The sequence below is a fragment of the Equus asinus genome, chromosome 20, assembly GCF_041296235.1.
Source record: "Equus asinus isolate D_3611 breed Donkey chromosome 20, EquAss-T2T_v2, whole genome shotgun sequence".
Taxonomy (NCBI): domain Eukaryota; kingdom Metazoa; phylum Chordata; class Mammalia; order Perissodactyla; family Equidae; genus Equus; species Equus asinus.
The window spans coordinates 59,256,233-59,273,073 of NC_091809.1; the positions used below are offsets into that span (position 1 = coordinate 59,256,233).

The window sequence follows — 16,841 nt, forward strand, 5'->3', positions numbered from 1 at the left end:
ACACTGTTATCACTGTTCTACAACATTTATTATGCCTCAAACTGTCACAGTAGGTATTATCAAGACATGTTTTTAATAGTCAAAATATTACTAAAATCCATTTATTCCCTCAAACCTATCACCAAAAGTAAACATCAGCATGTAATGGTCATAGGGTTAGCTATGTCTTCAGCATCTAATAAAGGACCAAATGGCAGGTGAAAATAGGGTATATAGGTAAGGCATTTCTAAAGAAAGCACAGCAGAGGCCCAAAAATCTTGCCTAAAATTTTCAAATCACTATTTTATGCTGAATCATGTATATCTATTTCTAGATGTTTAAGTTTTCAAGTGAAGTGTTTTTTCATTTCTTTTCTTTTTTTTTTTTAAACACACTTGGTCAATAGAATTCACCAAGGAGATACAAAGGGGACAGAACCACAGCCAGCAGCGTAATGAAAGATGAAAATAGAAAGGTCATTTCCTGGACATTGACTCCTATAGAGCTCTCTGGCTCTAAGCCTTTTGCCTCACCAAAAGACTGGCTGGAACCCACCCATAGGTTTCATCATTCTATTTTAAAACAGAATGGGAAAAAGAAAAACCCTGTTCCTCACCATGAGGACTTTCCTTAGATAGAACCCTGGGAAGTGAGTGAAGAACCTGGACAATCTATACCTTAATTTCTCTCTGTAAGACATTTTCCCTATTGTAAAATCACCCTTGGGTCAGAGGCAGAGGGAATAAGAAACACTACAGGGGAAGACACTCTACCCAGAAATTTTGTCAGTGATTTCACTGTCCAGATTAAGATGGGAAAAGCAGAAAGCTCTTCCCCACATATGCTACATTAAGGCTATGTGACAAAGGCAGAGCTTTCATTTATTTATTTATTTATTTATTTTTTGAGGAAGATTAGCCCTGAGCTAACATCTGCTGCCAATCCTCCTCTTTTCTGCTGAGGAAGACCGGCCCTGAGCTAACATCCATGCCCATCTTCCTCCACTTTATATGTGGGACGCCTACCACAGCATGGCTTTCCAAGCGGTGCCATGTCCGCACCAAGGATCCAAACCGGCAAACATCAGGCAGCTGAAGCAGAACGTGCAAACTTAACTGCTGTGCCACCAGGCTGGCCCCCAGAGCTTTCATTTAAATGGCTTCTGAACAACAAGAGAAATGTTAAATACTTTTATGCATTTAGATAACTTACCTGCTGAAATAAGGTAACTTTCTTTGCAAGAATAGATGGAAACTCTTGCTCACACATTGAATTATGATAATACGTACGCCACAAAGCTACATCTTCAAAGCAGAGGGTCTGATAAAGACTGGGGAGAGCAATCTAAAAAATAAAAAACCATATATAGTAATGAGCTACAAACAAATACAAGTAAATATGTATATATATTACTAAAAAAGTAACTGGAAACCAATTATTGATAGATGTTTATTACTTGTTTTCTACTTTACGTTGTCTTATCTAAATCATTTCTAAGTCAGAAATAATGTGGTAGATTTATCCAATCCAGAATAAAAGACAGTATTTTTAATGTAGTACTAATTCAATACTTGTAAGTTAACGAATCCTTTCTGTGTGTAAAAACATTTGTACACATCTATCTCCACCTTGTGGAGAAATGAATGTTTTCACTAAAAATGAGTTCAATTTTTTTTTATTAAGGTATAATAAACATAGACAAGTGCAAATTTTAAGCACTGCCACAATAGAGTTCGATGTGAGGTTACAAAAATATGCCAAATTTCACATCAATATCAAATCCTTAACAAAGCGTGCTTTTCTAAACCATATTCATTGATGCCCCTATTCATGAACATGTTGCCTCCTTTGCCTCTAAATGTTCTAAATTTGTACTCATATGGGACTGGCCCAGTGGCGCAGTGGTTAAGTGCGCACATTCCGCTTTGGTGGCCTGGGGTTCACCGGTTGGGATCCCGGGTATGGACATGGCACTGCTCAGCAAGCCATGCTGTGGCAGGTGTCCCACATATAAAGTAGAGGAAGATGGGCATGGATGTTAGCTCAGGGCCAGGCTTCCTCAGCAAAAAGAGGAGGATTGGCAGCAGTTAGCTCAGGGCTAATCTTCCTCAAAATAAATAAATAAATAAATAAATAAATAAATAAATAAATAAATTTGTACTCATAAATTTCTACTCAAGATTCCTCATAAATTTATACTCAGCACAATATTCGCCTTAAACAATATCATCTCTCACAGGTTTTCCTCAATTTATTCATTCCCTCTGCCTCAAACAGTATTCTGTATCCCAAACTTTTTTCAACAGTGGGCTATAAGATCAGAAATGTAAATCTGTCTAGATGGAGAATTCTTACTGGAGAAAATGGTGAACTTGGAAGATCTGTCTCTACTATATTAAAACTTCATGTAATATAAACATAAATTCAGTATGCCTATGGATGTTTTATCCAAATATCTATGTTCATTTCTAAATAATCCATTATATTGCCCAAATTTCATTACATAATCAACTAAACTTATACAGCAGAAAATTAAGTACATTTCAGTTTAATTATTTTGAATAAATGATCTGAGCCTATTAGGATAACACTTAATGACAGTTTATTAACTTTAGCACTGTTGATGTATAGGGCCATACCACTACTACCTCCCGTGTGCAACACATTATATAATTATCATATACTTGGCTAGAAATTTGAGATGGACTACACTGCAGTTAGGAAGCTCCCTGGCTGCATGTCAGACACCATGGGGTACAGCTCTAGCAAGGCACCAACCACGTCACAAGGTAATCATTTGTTATATTTTCTACAGTGTAAGTTTGTTCAGGACAGAGTCTTTTTATAACTATAAAATATTTGTCATTCCACTGGCATCATGCTGACTGGTAGTAGGCACTAAATAAATGACTAATAAAGAAAACAATTAATGATATAAAGCAGAAGCCATTTATTTTAGTCAACAAATATTTATGAAATAAAGGCAGTAAAGAGCAGTGGTAAAAAGCCCAGACTCAGCAGCAAAGAGCACAGTTTTGATTCCTGACTCTACTTCTAAGTAACCATAGGCAAGTGCCTTAGTTTCCTCATCTATTAAAAGAGGAAACAGTAGCTACTTCATAATGCTATTGAAAATATTTAGTGAGATACTACCTTTTCAAATTCTGCATAATGCTTTGAACATAGTAAGTCATCAATAAATGCTAGCTCTTCTTATTGTTTTTACTATGTGCTATTGCAATGTTATAATATTGTGAAGAAAAGTATGGGAAGGAAAGAATGGAAACATAAGTATAGATTTTGAGAAGTGTATTTGTCTTTCATTCCCCACAAAAAAAAAAAAAAAAAAACCTTGGTCTGAGTAAAGAGCACAGACAAAATTGTTGGGAGTTAGCCTTCTGAACTGGTCTTCCTTCTCTATATCCCCATCCTTGAATGAAAGATATAATTAATTAATGGTTAAAGGATTAATTAGAACAGTTCTTTGATATCCATTTACTCAGGGTTTTATGTCATATTTACAGAAGTATCAATACTGAGTATGAAGGAGTAGCACATAAAAAACATTAAAAAAAACCTCAAATATAGAAAAAATTTAAATATCCCTCATAGTATAAAAGGAATACCTTTAATGTTGCCACTGCCCAGCTTCTTTCCTGATCTATCCAAGATGGAAGTTGATCACGTATTCTTTGTTGAGAGTCCTTTAACAAGAGCAATTATTTTCCTTTGGACATTTGGTAAAATTCACACTTAAAAAAAGTAAAAAATTGACTAGCTAATTTTATAAACTCTGTTTTGAAAAAACACCTCATTCGATGTATTATTTCTTTATTTTTCTGTTTTTTACAAGTCAATATTGTAAAATTCTATATAATATAGATAACCATTTAGACAAATGTTGTATTTATTTTCATTGTGCTTAATCTTCCATGAAACTTAAGAAAAAAATGCAATGAAAAACCCGTAAAAATTACATTATTTTAAATTACATCTTGCATTTCAGACATAATCTAGGTTTTGCATTACCATTATGGGTACGTCGCTTTGAAGAATAATATTATCCACTATATGTTCGAACAGAAAATTACTAGAGAAAAAGCTAAATTTGAATCAAGTTATCAAAAGTTTTAACAAGTAATATTTAAACTTCAGTTATATAAGAAAATTTCCTTATTATAATATAAATTTTGATTTTCTTAGGATTATAAAAGTGTTCTTGGAACAAAATGCATATACTGAGAAAAACAAACTATATTAATTTCTCAGTAATTAATTAATATTATTCTCAAAAAAAGATATGTCTGCACGGACAAAAACATACACTTCGATCCATTTTAAAGCAGGGTAATAGAGGCAAGGACATATTGCCCTAATTAAAGTATAATTTCAATAATAATTTAAAACTCCTCTGAAGCAAATCACATTTCATGAAGTCAAGGCCAGAACCATTTTCCCTAAGAGTGAAATAATTTTATTATTTTTACTTACAGCTTTCCGCAACATGTCTCCCACCACCACACCTGTAAATGTATCCCATTCCTAGTGAGGAAAATATGAAGAACACAAAAATATGAAAATACTAACCAGTGACAAATATTCTCACTTTTCCTGTAAGGTGGATTACAAAGCAGCTTTCTAAGGACATGTAAAAAAACTGCTTTCACATCTTCCCACTTCCAGTACGTTAATATTATAAGAATGAGTTCATGTGCCAACATAAAACATTAATAGGAAATCTAAGAATAATTTTATTAAAACAAAAAAATATAACTACATAATATATATGTAAGTCTCAATAGCCAAAAATTTAAATGTCATGTTTGATTATCATTTGTCACTACCTATTAATTTGTCCTATTACATGCTATTCCTCACTAATAGATAAGCATAAGGTGCACCAAAAGTTTAAAAATTGTATATGTTGGGAAAAAACAGAGAAAAGTACTTCCATTAACTTATCTTTTCCAAAGGAATGAGAGAACACTGCCATTGTTCCTTTTTTTTAATTAATCCATGGACTCAAGATTGATCAAGTGTTATGGAATCTAGTGTCTAAGAAAATCTATGTCTTCACCCTGAGTTCCTCTCCAATCAGATAATAATGGACATTACTATATTGTCCGTTACACGTTGGTCAGCAAATAAAGCAAAAACATATCAAAATTTGAGAGCAATATGGAAACATTACCAAAGCAACATATTTCCCGCCTCCCCCTACCCTGACCACTCACTCTTCCTACTGAAATTATATAGTCACAAACAAACACAAGAGGAATGACTACTACTACTATATATGAGTCAGAGAAAAATTTTCTCCTTTCCCAATGATAATTTATTTATACTCCAGGAGGGAAAAATAGGGAATAGTAAGTCCTATACATAATGGAACATATTGATCATGATGAAAAACACACAGGATGGGAGAAAGGCATCAAAGTTTATAGAAGAAATAAGAGGAATCAAGTTCATAAAATTTAGGAGAAACTTTACAAGTCAGCCAGAGCATGAGAGAAACAAACAGAGAACACAGGCATGTGGAATTGTCTGCATTCTTTTAACTATTCAAATGAGGGGAATCGAGAACATAATTAAAATCTGACCAAGTAGAGCCAAAGGTTACTAGGTCAAAGTTGCACTGTCCATATATTCCCTCCCATCCTGGCTACTGGACTATTACTTTATGTTAACAGCATAATAATGAGAAAAATCACTTATAAATAATTTTTTAAAATATTAGAAGTATACCAGAGATGGATTAGTTAGCTCTAGCTTGAAGGAAGTTCTTTTCAAGTTTTAGACGGGATTATATGGCAGACCAGAAATAAAGTCAGAGATGAAGATAAATTATACATAAAATGATTAACATAAACCTGCAGGCTCAAGGAAGCTTCTGAGAACTGCCCACACTCTTGCTTCACCTGCTGACTCTGAGGAAGTCAGTGGAGGTAATAAGTAATGTAGTTATATTCTCATATTGTTTCACTTCTTATATTTATTGGTTCTACTGCTTAGACCAGGAAAATCAGAAAGCTGAGTCTTCTGGTGTCCTGAACAAGTAGACTTGGATTTAGAAAAATCTAGGCAGCCTGGTAAGTTTTCTTCTTTAGATTTCTTCGTCTGCCATACCATCACTTCAGAATACTGGGGTCACTCAAAGGGGAGCAGAACCGGAAATCAGAATCTTACACTAAATTGCTAACTTAGTAAAAAGTTAAAATTGGTTGGTAGACAATTTCTAGCCCAAAGTAATTTATATTCTAACCATAAATCTGCCCATTATCAAACTTCTATGTAACTCTACCATTTTCCTCCTTTACTTTCACTTACATTTTCTTGAAAAAGTTCAGGATGCATGCCTCGAACAAAATGGAAGGCGAACATCAACTGATCAGCCTGAAAGGAGTAACAGATGTTACTTGCTTTTTGTAAATTTGTGTTTTTGGAAAAGCATAGTCTTTAAATTTCACAAAATCTGTATTCTGTGTTCAAATTATCTACTTTTATCAAAGTAATAAATGACTATTTAGATGGCGTCTACATAGAACAACACTTCTAAGCTGCAGGTAGGGAGGATAGAGAAAGTACTAAAAGTTTTAGAGAAAGTGCTAAGGATTAATCATCACGTAAATCTCATTAAAAAAAGAAACAGGGGTTGCTCCAGTGGCATAGTGGTTAAGTTTGTGAGCTCCGCTTTTGTGGCCTGGGGTTCGCAGGCTCGGATCCTGAGTGGGGACCTATGCACCATTCATCACGCCATGCTGTGGCAGCATCCCACATACAGAATAGAGGAAAATTGGTACAGGTGTCAGCTCAGTGACAATCTTCCTCAAGAAAAAAGAGGAAGACTGGCAACAGATGTTAGCTTATGGCCAATATTCCTCACCAAAAAAAAAAAAAAAGAAACATTTATTTAGCTAGCTGACATCCAATTGTGAGGTTTGAATTAGTCATTACTAACTAAAACGACCTCTTGCATTAGTAATCTTCAATTTGTCATTGTGCATTTTAATATGCTCCTAAACATTCTATGTGCCCTTAAATAAAGAAATTTCATTTCTAGAAATTTATGCAAAAGGATCCTGAATGTACTCCTAGACAAGAAATAATGATATTAATTGCAAGATTATTTATAGTGGAGGGAAAACGGAAACAACGTAAATATTTATAAGTCTATCAAGAAGAATATTCAATTCAAAATATATAGCATAGCTCATATTGTGGAAGAAGAGGTAATATGTTTATATAAACATATAGGGCTATATATCTTCAAAAACATTGGAAAAATAGTTATCAAAATTTTTAGCAGTGATTTAGTTTTGCAATTACATGTTATTTTTCTTTTCTTTTTCCTTAAGTGTATTTTGTAAATTTTCTAAAATAAGCTTATATCATTTCCGTTAAAAACAAAAAAAGCAGTAAATGTTTACTAACAAAAAGAAACCATGTACTCAAATGCCATCTTTCCTACCAAGGTCTAATTTCAACATTCTAGTTAGCTTTTCCCACATTGTGAATAACAGTTTATATTTAATATGTATGTATGATTATAAACCTACAGATAGAGATAAATATAAGGATATTAAGATACAATAAATGCAAAAGATATTTACATAAAAAAGACTCTCCTGTAAATACTAACAGCAAGTGATCTCCTTGCCTGCAAGAAAATCACCCTCCTATTGGAAAGATCCAGTGTCTTGAATAACACAAAATAACTTATTTTATTAAAGTATATGTTGTATATACATACAGCAAGTACTCAACAAATGTCTATTGATTGAGTGAATAAATAACAAACATATGTTCACACCTATAACATAGTCAATGAATCAAAAAACAAAGAAAAAATCTTAAAAATACAAAAACTGGAAGCAGATGACCATCACTCAGGTGTGGGGAAAAAAACCAGTCACAACCAGCTACCATGTGTATGAAATAGCTACCATGTGACTTAAACCTATAAAAAGCAAGGCACATCATTTGGGGAGACGTGTAGTGTTCTCAGGCATTAAAAGTTCAGGATTCAGGTTTGGGATTGAACAGTGACTAGCTAGATAAGCCACTAAGATGCTTATTTTATAAATTAATGGATATTTTAAATGATCATGATAGCATTCCTCATCTAAGGTAAAGAAATAATGATTAAGATAAATAAGACAATAAATGTATTGCTTGGAAGGCTTTCTCACTTAATAATATAGTTAATTCTTCATTATAGAGGTATACATACACAGCATTACATTTATTAGTCATTTCTTCCTTTTAACGGAGAAGAATTATGTAGTTTCTAGTGTTAATGGAGAGAAGGCAAGGCCCTGCTACTCTGATTCTCAGATTATTCACTGGAGTCAGTGAGCTAATTGTTAATTATTACTGAGGACAAACTCCAAAATGTTGGCAAAAAATGGCCACATAATATGTAGTCAATAAACGGGTAATGGTGGTGACCCTTCTCTCTATTTTCTGGTTACAGAAGACATCCTGACCTTAAGGATAAGCATATAATCATAGTTGGGCCAATCACATTATATTGCTTCACAGATAGTGATACAACGGATGCCGTATGACCTAAGCGAGGCCAGCCAGGACCTTTTTCTATGATTTTTCTAACCTGGAGATGGCAGAAGAAAGCTGTTTATGGCAGGTGTCGGGTTGCTCATTTGTACCAATGAATCTTTTTAGCTATAAGTATTTAATGATAATATTATAATGAAGAACAATGATGACTCAAGAATAAACCTAAAAATACAATTTACTGAGAGACAGAGAAAATGCATTATTTCCAATTAAATTGAAGTAAAATTAAGAATGAATAAATCAAGCTTAAGGATTTTCTGAATACGTATTTAAAAAAAACAAACAAAAACCTTTCAATATCCAGAGTTGAAAAAATATTTTGCACTTCTTACATCTTTGATCAACACTGCTTATCAAATCAGAAAATTTGGGTGTTTTAATTCAATGTCAATTTATCTTAGTATACCTGGGTTCTGTTCACAAAATACTTTAATATCAAGCACATTTATAATTCAAAATCTCAACTAATCATCTACATCATTAACTAGCTGAATGAAAAAAAAATAATAAGAGATGGTAGACCACTAGGTGGTATAAGTCAGTTACACACTCCATACCATGCCATCACACACTCTGGTAAATATTCAAAGAGTGAAACTATTAGATCTGGGTTAATACGATATGAGAGAATCTTAAAGTCAACTTCATAGTTGAGATCAAGTTCACATTTCCAGATATAATGGTTTGTTTCACCCACAGCCTGTTAGCAAGAAGTCGTCAGCATCAAGGAGAATGGGTTTCAATTCCAGCTCCAACATCCTCTACATCCGAGTAACCTAGAGAAAGATTACTAGCTCTAAATCTTGATCTCCTCCTTTATATAATAGGATTGTTGCAGGATTAAATAACAATGTATGTAAGGCACTTATATGGTGACTGGAACACTGTAATTTTTTTTTTAAACTTTTTTTTTTATTGCTGTCACCTTGGTTTATACCATTGTATAAGTTTCAGGTGTACATCATTACATTTCAATTTCTGTGTAGACTACATCAACTTCAGCACCCAAAGACCAATACTGCCCGTCATAGTACACAAATGCCCCTTACTCCTTTCACCGTCCCTCATCATCCCTTTCCCTCTGGTAACCACCACTCTAATCTCTATATCTATGTGCTTGTTTGTTGTTGTTGTTGCTTATCTTTCACATATGAGTGAATTCATGCAGTTTTAAGCCTTAAAAGATGACAGATAACTATCTGCTTTACAGTAAACTGATATACTATATAATATTGGAAAGAAAATTTATTTCAAAAGTATTCCATAAACCTCATAATTCTCAGAGACTAAGAAGCAGTAAAAAGGCTAAGTAACTCATTTCTTTTATTTCTACTCTTCAATAATCATTGCTTTCAAATATATTCAATGAAAACTATAAAGTAGATATTACCATATGAAGAAAAGTCTTGCTTTAATCTCGAAGAAGTTGATATACCATAGAACTTGAGTACTGGCATTTGTGCTTGAAGTTAAATCATACATTTTAATGAAGAATTCTATGCACATTCAACTATGCCTCCAAAAAGTGTAAAGGGTTGGATATAATACTAAAAGTTGCAAAGTTATATAAGTAGAAGAAAATCATCTAAATTATCCAGATTCACTTAATAGTCAAAGGTTATACTAAACACCCAATCAGAAAACTTCTACTTTTTTATTACAAGAAAGCACATTTCAATAGGAAAAAAATACCAGAACCCAAATTAAATTATTTGTAAGACAAATATAATCATGAGATGTTATAATTATTTTATTTTTAAAATATAATATTTATCTGAATTTTACTCAATCAACTAGCAAATTCATTTAGAGAGAGAGGTATGGTAAGCTTCACAGGTATAAACTTACAAGGCATTTGAATGAAAACACTTCTATTCATACCTCACCAGACATCCTTCCTATACCACTTCAGATCTCCTTTAGATAATACTTCCATGAGGAAGGGGAAACGGTAAGTATACATGCTTCCCCAACCCTCTTTCCAAGCTTCTTCCATACTTTCACCTAATGTCACTAGAAATTATCTAATACTGTAACAACAACTTTCATTATTTTGCACCTATTCTAAATGATAAAATGGGATGAAGAATTGATCTGTAAAGGTACTAACTTGTACATAGTTTATCATAGTCTTAAGTTTTGGAGGACTAAGTATGCTACTTATCCTACAACTGTTTAAAATAATTAGGTTACTGAAATAAACACTTTTGATCTCTTGAAAAAAAAAAGAATGACATAGGCAATAATCTAAATTGAAATTGCTAGACAGTTTTTCTCCATTTAGTTTAGTTTATTAAAAGTCTAAATTTTCTGCTACAAAACAAGTCAGTCATTTTTTGTTCCAGGTCAAGTTGCTTTCATTTCAATGTGATGCGAACACTAATAATAATCTGGTCTTTCTATTTCCAGAGTCTATTGCTGCCTGCTATACTGCTGTCACCAACACAACAGCAAAATCAGCATCAGAGGAATTCTGGCAGGCAGTTTAGTGTGATGCTGATTGCTAAAAACCCAAAAAGTTTTCATTAAAGTATGAAATCCGTTCCATCCTAAGTAAGTTTATATGGTGCTAAATCTTGAGAAATGTACTTCACTGCTTTACAATTAATGTGTTTTCTGAATTTTTATTGACCACTGAAACTCTACAGAATGCCGAATTCACGTTGAATAAACTTAATATTACTCATACAGAGATACAAATTTTACAGAAGATATTCCATCATGAATTAAAAATGTCGTAAGAACTATAACCATAGCTTTTTTTAAATGATTTTAACTAAAGTGTGAATGATGGTAAGCCTTACAATCTCTCTCCTAGTGCAACAAAAGGCTAGCTTTAGCCTAACTTAAATATATTTTTAAAACGTAAAGTGGCTTGGAAGAAGTAACCCTCACTATACCTTACTGATATGTTAAATCATTTTGGTACTGAATACTTATTATATCCTTCCTTAATTACATCACACAATATATGACATAAGGATTTAAATCTTGTCAGTAAATATACTATATTACTAAAAATAAAATAATATATAAACTCAGGCACAGATATATCGGTTAGAAACAAATAAGAAAAGCTACTGATCTTTGGAATGAATAAGGAAGTTTACCTTATCTTCGACAAAACATTTTTCAAGAATAATATTTATTTATAACATATCTACTTTCAAAGAGGATTTGGGTAGCACCTTAAAATAACAGTAGTTCCATAATATTTTCATAAGTAACAGCCTATTTGAGTGTAGAGGTCTTTAATGGGAAGTAAAAAAGCACTAAATATATTGTTAGGAGAGTGACCAAAATGAAACTTTGCAGCCTTCGTATATTAACTATAAAATAAAACAATTAAAGCTACATTGAAAAACTAATCATACAAATTCAACAATATAGAAATCAAAAAATAAATCCAATGATTAAAAAATAAAATATAAAAACAATAATTATAATAAAGTAGACTTGTTCTGTAAAGCAATGTTTGTTCTCTAAAATACCAAGAAAATAGACAAATATGGAAAATAAGGGAGGAAGGCAAAAATAAACAAGTTTAATAAAAATTCAAAGAAGATAAAAAAAGAAGATATCTAAAAACCACAACTTGGTAAAAATTAAAAAGATTGGTAATATCCAGGGTTAACAAGGATGCAAAGAAGGAGATACCTTAATTATTCTGTGGGTACAAGTATTAACTCATAAAAAACTTTTAGAAGGCAATCTGATAACATTCAACAAAATTTCAAAAGTACGAATCCTTGGACCAGCAATTATACTTCCATTGAGAAATCTACTGAATAGAAATACGTACATATATACATAAATATACTGTACAGGATTTCACTACAGTCATTCATAATAGAAAAAATATACAAATTAATATCCACCAATAAAGTAGTAGTTCGATGAAGTAGGATATAACCATATGGAATACCACACAATCACTAAAAATAATGAGATTACCATGTTTATATTATGGAAAGATCTTTAGGACCTACTGCAACAAGAGACACAATAAAACAAAATATATAGCAAGGAAAATAAAAAACTGTACCTATGCATTTGTACATATGAATAGGAAGAGAGAGGAAATGGACTATAAAGAACAACTCAAACCCTGAACTGGTATACACTAAGGAAGGAGTAAGAATTGGAGAAGAGGGTTACTCAGATGTAGAGGATGTTGGAGCTGGAATTGAAACCCATTCTGCTTGATGTTGAAGACTTCTTGCTAACAGGCTGTGGGCAAAACAAATACTTATATCTAGAAATGTGAACTTGATCTCAACTTTTTAAGGTAAGTTTGAAACTCTTTCAGAAAACATCTTTAAGCTTTATTTGTGCAATAAAATTTTAAGATACTATATGAGATAATGCATTCTGCAAATGTTAGAGATATCTGAGATCTACCAGATGAAACTATAGATATGTCACCCCTATATCTAGGATCATAACATTTTAGTGACAAAATGGGCTTCGAGATTATTTGCTTACAATCCCTCATTTTATACAAATTAATATTGAGGGCCAAACGGGTTATTTTTAGAATGATAGTTAACTGTGAGACATTTAAAAGAAAAATATAAACTCACAGTTTTCATTAAAAAAGGAATTCTTCAGAAATGTTCAACCATAATTCTCGGAACTTGCAATAATATCCCCTGTCAAAGCACTGGAAAGTACTTTGAAGGATTTATTCTGTCTCAAGTAAAGATCCTCAACAATATCACTCCAATCACAAAAATTACTATTCCTTCCCAAAGAATATATTAACTATATCTTTTTCAAGATTTTTCTAAGAAGCCTATATATTTGGACCATAACAACTCTATTTCTCTCACTTAATTGCCTTTACAAAGCTCTTCTTCAACATATTTCAAGGTATACCCTAAGACTGATATTAAAAAAGAAAATCCTAAGTGAAAAGCCTCTGTGTTTTCTGTAATATTCAAAAATTTCTAAAATATGTTTCTTTATATATTCCTCTGGGCCCTTATAATATGAAGACCTCTGTGACAAATTTCTCTCATAACTCAGGCATTAATTTACTTCCTAATACCATGAAAAGGAAAGGATTTTGTCTCCCAACCCAGAGGACATTTGGCAATGTCGAGAGATATTTTCGATTTTAACAACTGGGGGAGGGAGTGCTACTGCATCAGTTCATAGAGGTCAGAGACGCTGGAAAACACCCTAAAATGCACAAAACAACCCCCTACAACGAATAATAATGTGGCCCAAAATGTCAGTAGTGCTGAGGTTGAGAAACTCTAGCTAGAAAATGACCTACATATTCTACTGTAGGTTCCTCCTTCAGTGGCTACCAGGATGTTCAGAGCTAAATCATCTAATGCAGCGTTTGCTCTCCTTCTTCATTTGTCACTTTTCTCCCTACCACATCCCAGAATGCAGTAAGACATTCCAGTTAGTAATGAATATTATTCTGGGAAAATATCAGAAATGCCTATTTTAATATCTTTATAGTAGGTAAGGAGTCATATAATTTAACTGAAATATATATTAAATCAAGGTTCAAGTAATATTTTATATGTGAAAAATATAATGTTTCTTACCTTAAATAAACAACGGCATATATATTTGTATACCATATGTTTTAACGAGCTGATAAGAGACTGGATTCTCTGTTCTGTATTTTCAGAATCCTGTGGATTACAATTTAAAGATTAAGAAACCATTAGGAAATTGGGGCTGGCCCCGTGGCTGAGTGGTTAAGTTCGCGTGCTCCGCTGCAGGCGGCCCAGTGTTTCGTTGGTTCGAATCCTGGGCGTGGACATGGCACTGCTCATCAAACCATGCTGAGGCAGCGTCCCACATGCTACAACTAGACGGACCACAACGAAGAATATACAACTATGTACCGGGGGGCTTTGAGGAGAAAAAGGAAAAAATAAAATCTTAAAAAAAAAAAAAAAGAAACCATTAGGAAATTTATAAACTTTTAAGAAGTACCTCATAGTTTAACCATGCTTATAAATCGTTCCTCCAGACTCAAAGCTAATTCTGGAACAGTTATGTTTGCCAATCAAACTCAACAGATTAAACAAATAAGTGTATTAAACTTGTAAACTAACACAGTTAAAAAGAATGTAATTTTCTTTAATGTATACAATTAAAGCTTTCAATAAATGAAAATTACCATTAATTTCCAATAATACAATATGAACTGAATTTGACCATACCACTTTGATTCCTACTGGCATTAAAAATACTACATCAATCTGGGTTAAAGTCATTTTGTTACTTGTACCATAACCATCAATCCAGCCCCTAAACAATAAGACCAGAACCACCCTATAAAGAATTTTCTCATCCTCAATATAAGAACCTAAACAGTCTTAAACCATGCCTTCCAAGTTGAATACAGATGAACAAAAAACTTTGATATTTATTCTGTAAAAACTCATAGACATCTTCAGTTTTTTACCTGCTTTTGTACTTCCATTGTACATGATTGCAAAGATTTGAAAAAATATCATTGATGGCTATTTCCCTTGATTAATGAAAAATGGATTGGGGTAGAAATTGGGGAGAAGGAGGTTGTAGAGGCTGGTCTTTCCCTTGAATGTGATATACATTTTGCATCGCACTTCAGGGAGCACTTGGAGAATACATGCCTTGCAAAGTTCAATTCTGCTATAATATTTAGACTAAATTTGCTTGCGTCCTTCTGCTTAAAATTGACAACAGAAAAAACCTAGTAAAATAATTTTAATAGTTTAGATAAATACATCCAGGACAAGCAGAGTAATGTATGAAAGTGGTATAAAACATCACGAACTAGAACTCAGATGTATCAAACCTAGGTTTCTGGCCTTGTTAGTAGTACATTCTAACTGAGAGAGCTCATTGTTTATAGTTCATACGGCAAACACTCCTTCTCATTTCACCACGTATTAACAAAGATCACATGTGCAACTGAGACTTGGATCCACTAAAAGACACTCTACAGTGAGACAGAGTACAGTACCTACAAGATCCAGTGACTTTTCAAAACACTAAAAAGCAAATTTTTTACTCTACATACTTAAGATTATATTACTTTTTAAAATAAATTCAAATGCACACACATAAGTACACATACATACACATGCACAAGGGTCAATGTTATTCAATGGCCATATTATCACAAAACTATTGTTACTGAGGAGGTACTAAGTTATAAGCTTTTCTAAAGAGTACAAAATAATCAATGTTCTCATTAAGTTTACTTAGAACTTCTAACCTTTATCAGTTCTCATACCAGTTTTAGAGTCACTGATTTTTAACATGAATATTTTTTGACTAAAGGATAAAAAGGAATTTAAAATGAAGTTATTACTGTGTTAAGTAATTAACAGGAAATTTTTAATGCAAAAAAGGTAAGTATAAATGACTCTTGGTTTTATCTGCTGACACAGTGAATTAGAAATATGATCAATTATATATCATGAACCAACTCTCACAGACTTATACCAGTCTGTGTTTCTTATAAAAATGCACTATACAGGTTCAATAAACGGTTTGATTAAATTTAACATATCTTAAAATTCAAAAATATTTTTAAAAAACTAAGGACCAAAACCACAATTATTGTTTGCCTCTTGAAACCTAGTGTTTATGCAAAGGACATTACAAATATACATGGGAGAAATGCTTATCTTGTCTACTATGACTGAGTAAACAGATTTTTGCTAATAAAACTTCTGCCCAACGTATTAGCTTTTCATTAAGTGTCATTTTATCTCACTTTTGAATGTAAGAACTTCAAATGAGACACATTAGTGGAAAATAAATCAGCAAAAATGTAATCATTATTTATAATCAAGTAAAGATTTTGTAAAATAACTCATTCTTGAAAATATTAAGTAGTCATACCAATGAAGACAAGGATTTTTTTTTCCTGTTTCCTTTCTGCTATGTAACATAAGCACCTAGAAAAATAGCTGACACATAGTAAGTCTGCAATAAATATTAATAGAAAGAATAATAATCTTGGCTTAGAAAAACAGATTTAACATAGTTGAATATGAAATTTTGCTCCCTAATTTAACTACAAGAACAAATTACTCTCCTCCAAAAAATAATTTTAGAAAACACCCATATTAGTAGTATACCAAACACAAAAATTATAAAGAATAATTTGATGAATCTGGTCTCATAAAAATATTTTTGCAATAAAGTGAAAAAGCAGATAATAATGTTAAAATCTGCAACATATGACAAAGGTTTAAAGTCCTCAATATGTCTCTTATAACTCAATTTTTTAAGTATTAATACAAGATGTAAAAAA

The 16,841-nt window shown here is 32.4% G+C and overlaps 1 protein-coding gene across 3 annotated transcripts in view; it reads right to left on the reverse strand.

Annotated features, from left to right (window-relative positions):
* Positions 1-16,841, reverse strand: part of DYNC2H1 (dynein cytoplasmic 2 heavy chain 1) — a 289,645-nt gene that overhangs the window by 138,575 nt on the left and 134,229 nt on the right. For all 3 annotated transcript variants that reach the window (XM_070490370.1, XM_070490369.1, XM_070490368.1), the window contains 5 exons: positions 14,125-14,214; positions 6,311-6,376; positions 4,472-4,522; positions 3,607-3,684; positions 1,193-1,324 (listed from right to left, as the gene is read on the reverse strand). In XM_070490370.1, the coding sequence (XP_070346471.1) occupies positions 1,193-1,324; positions 3,607-3,684; positions 4,472-4,522; positions 6,311-6,376; positions 14,125-14,214 (417 nt within the window). The remainder of the gene's footprint in view (positions 1-1,192; positions 1,325-3,606; positions 3,685-4,471; positions 4,523-6,310; positions 6,377-14,124; positions 14,215-16,841) is intronic.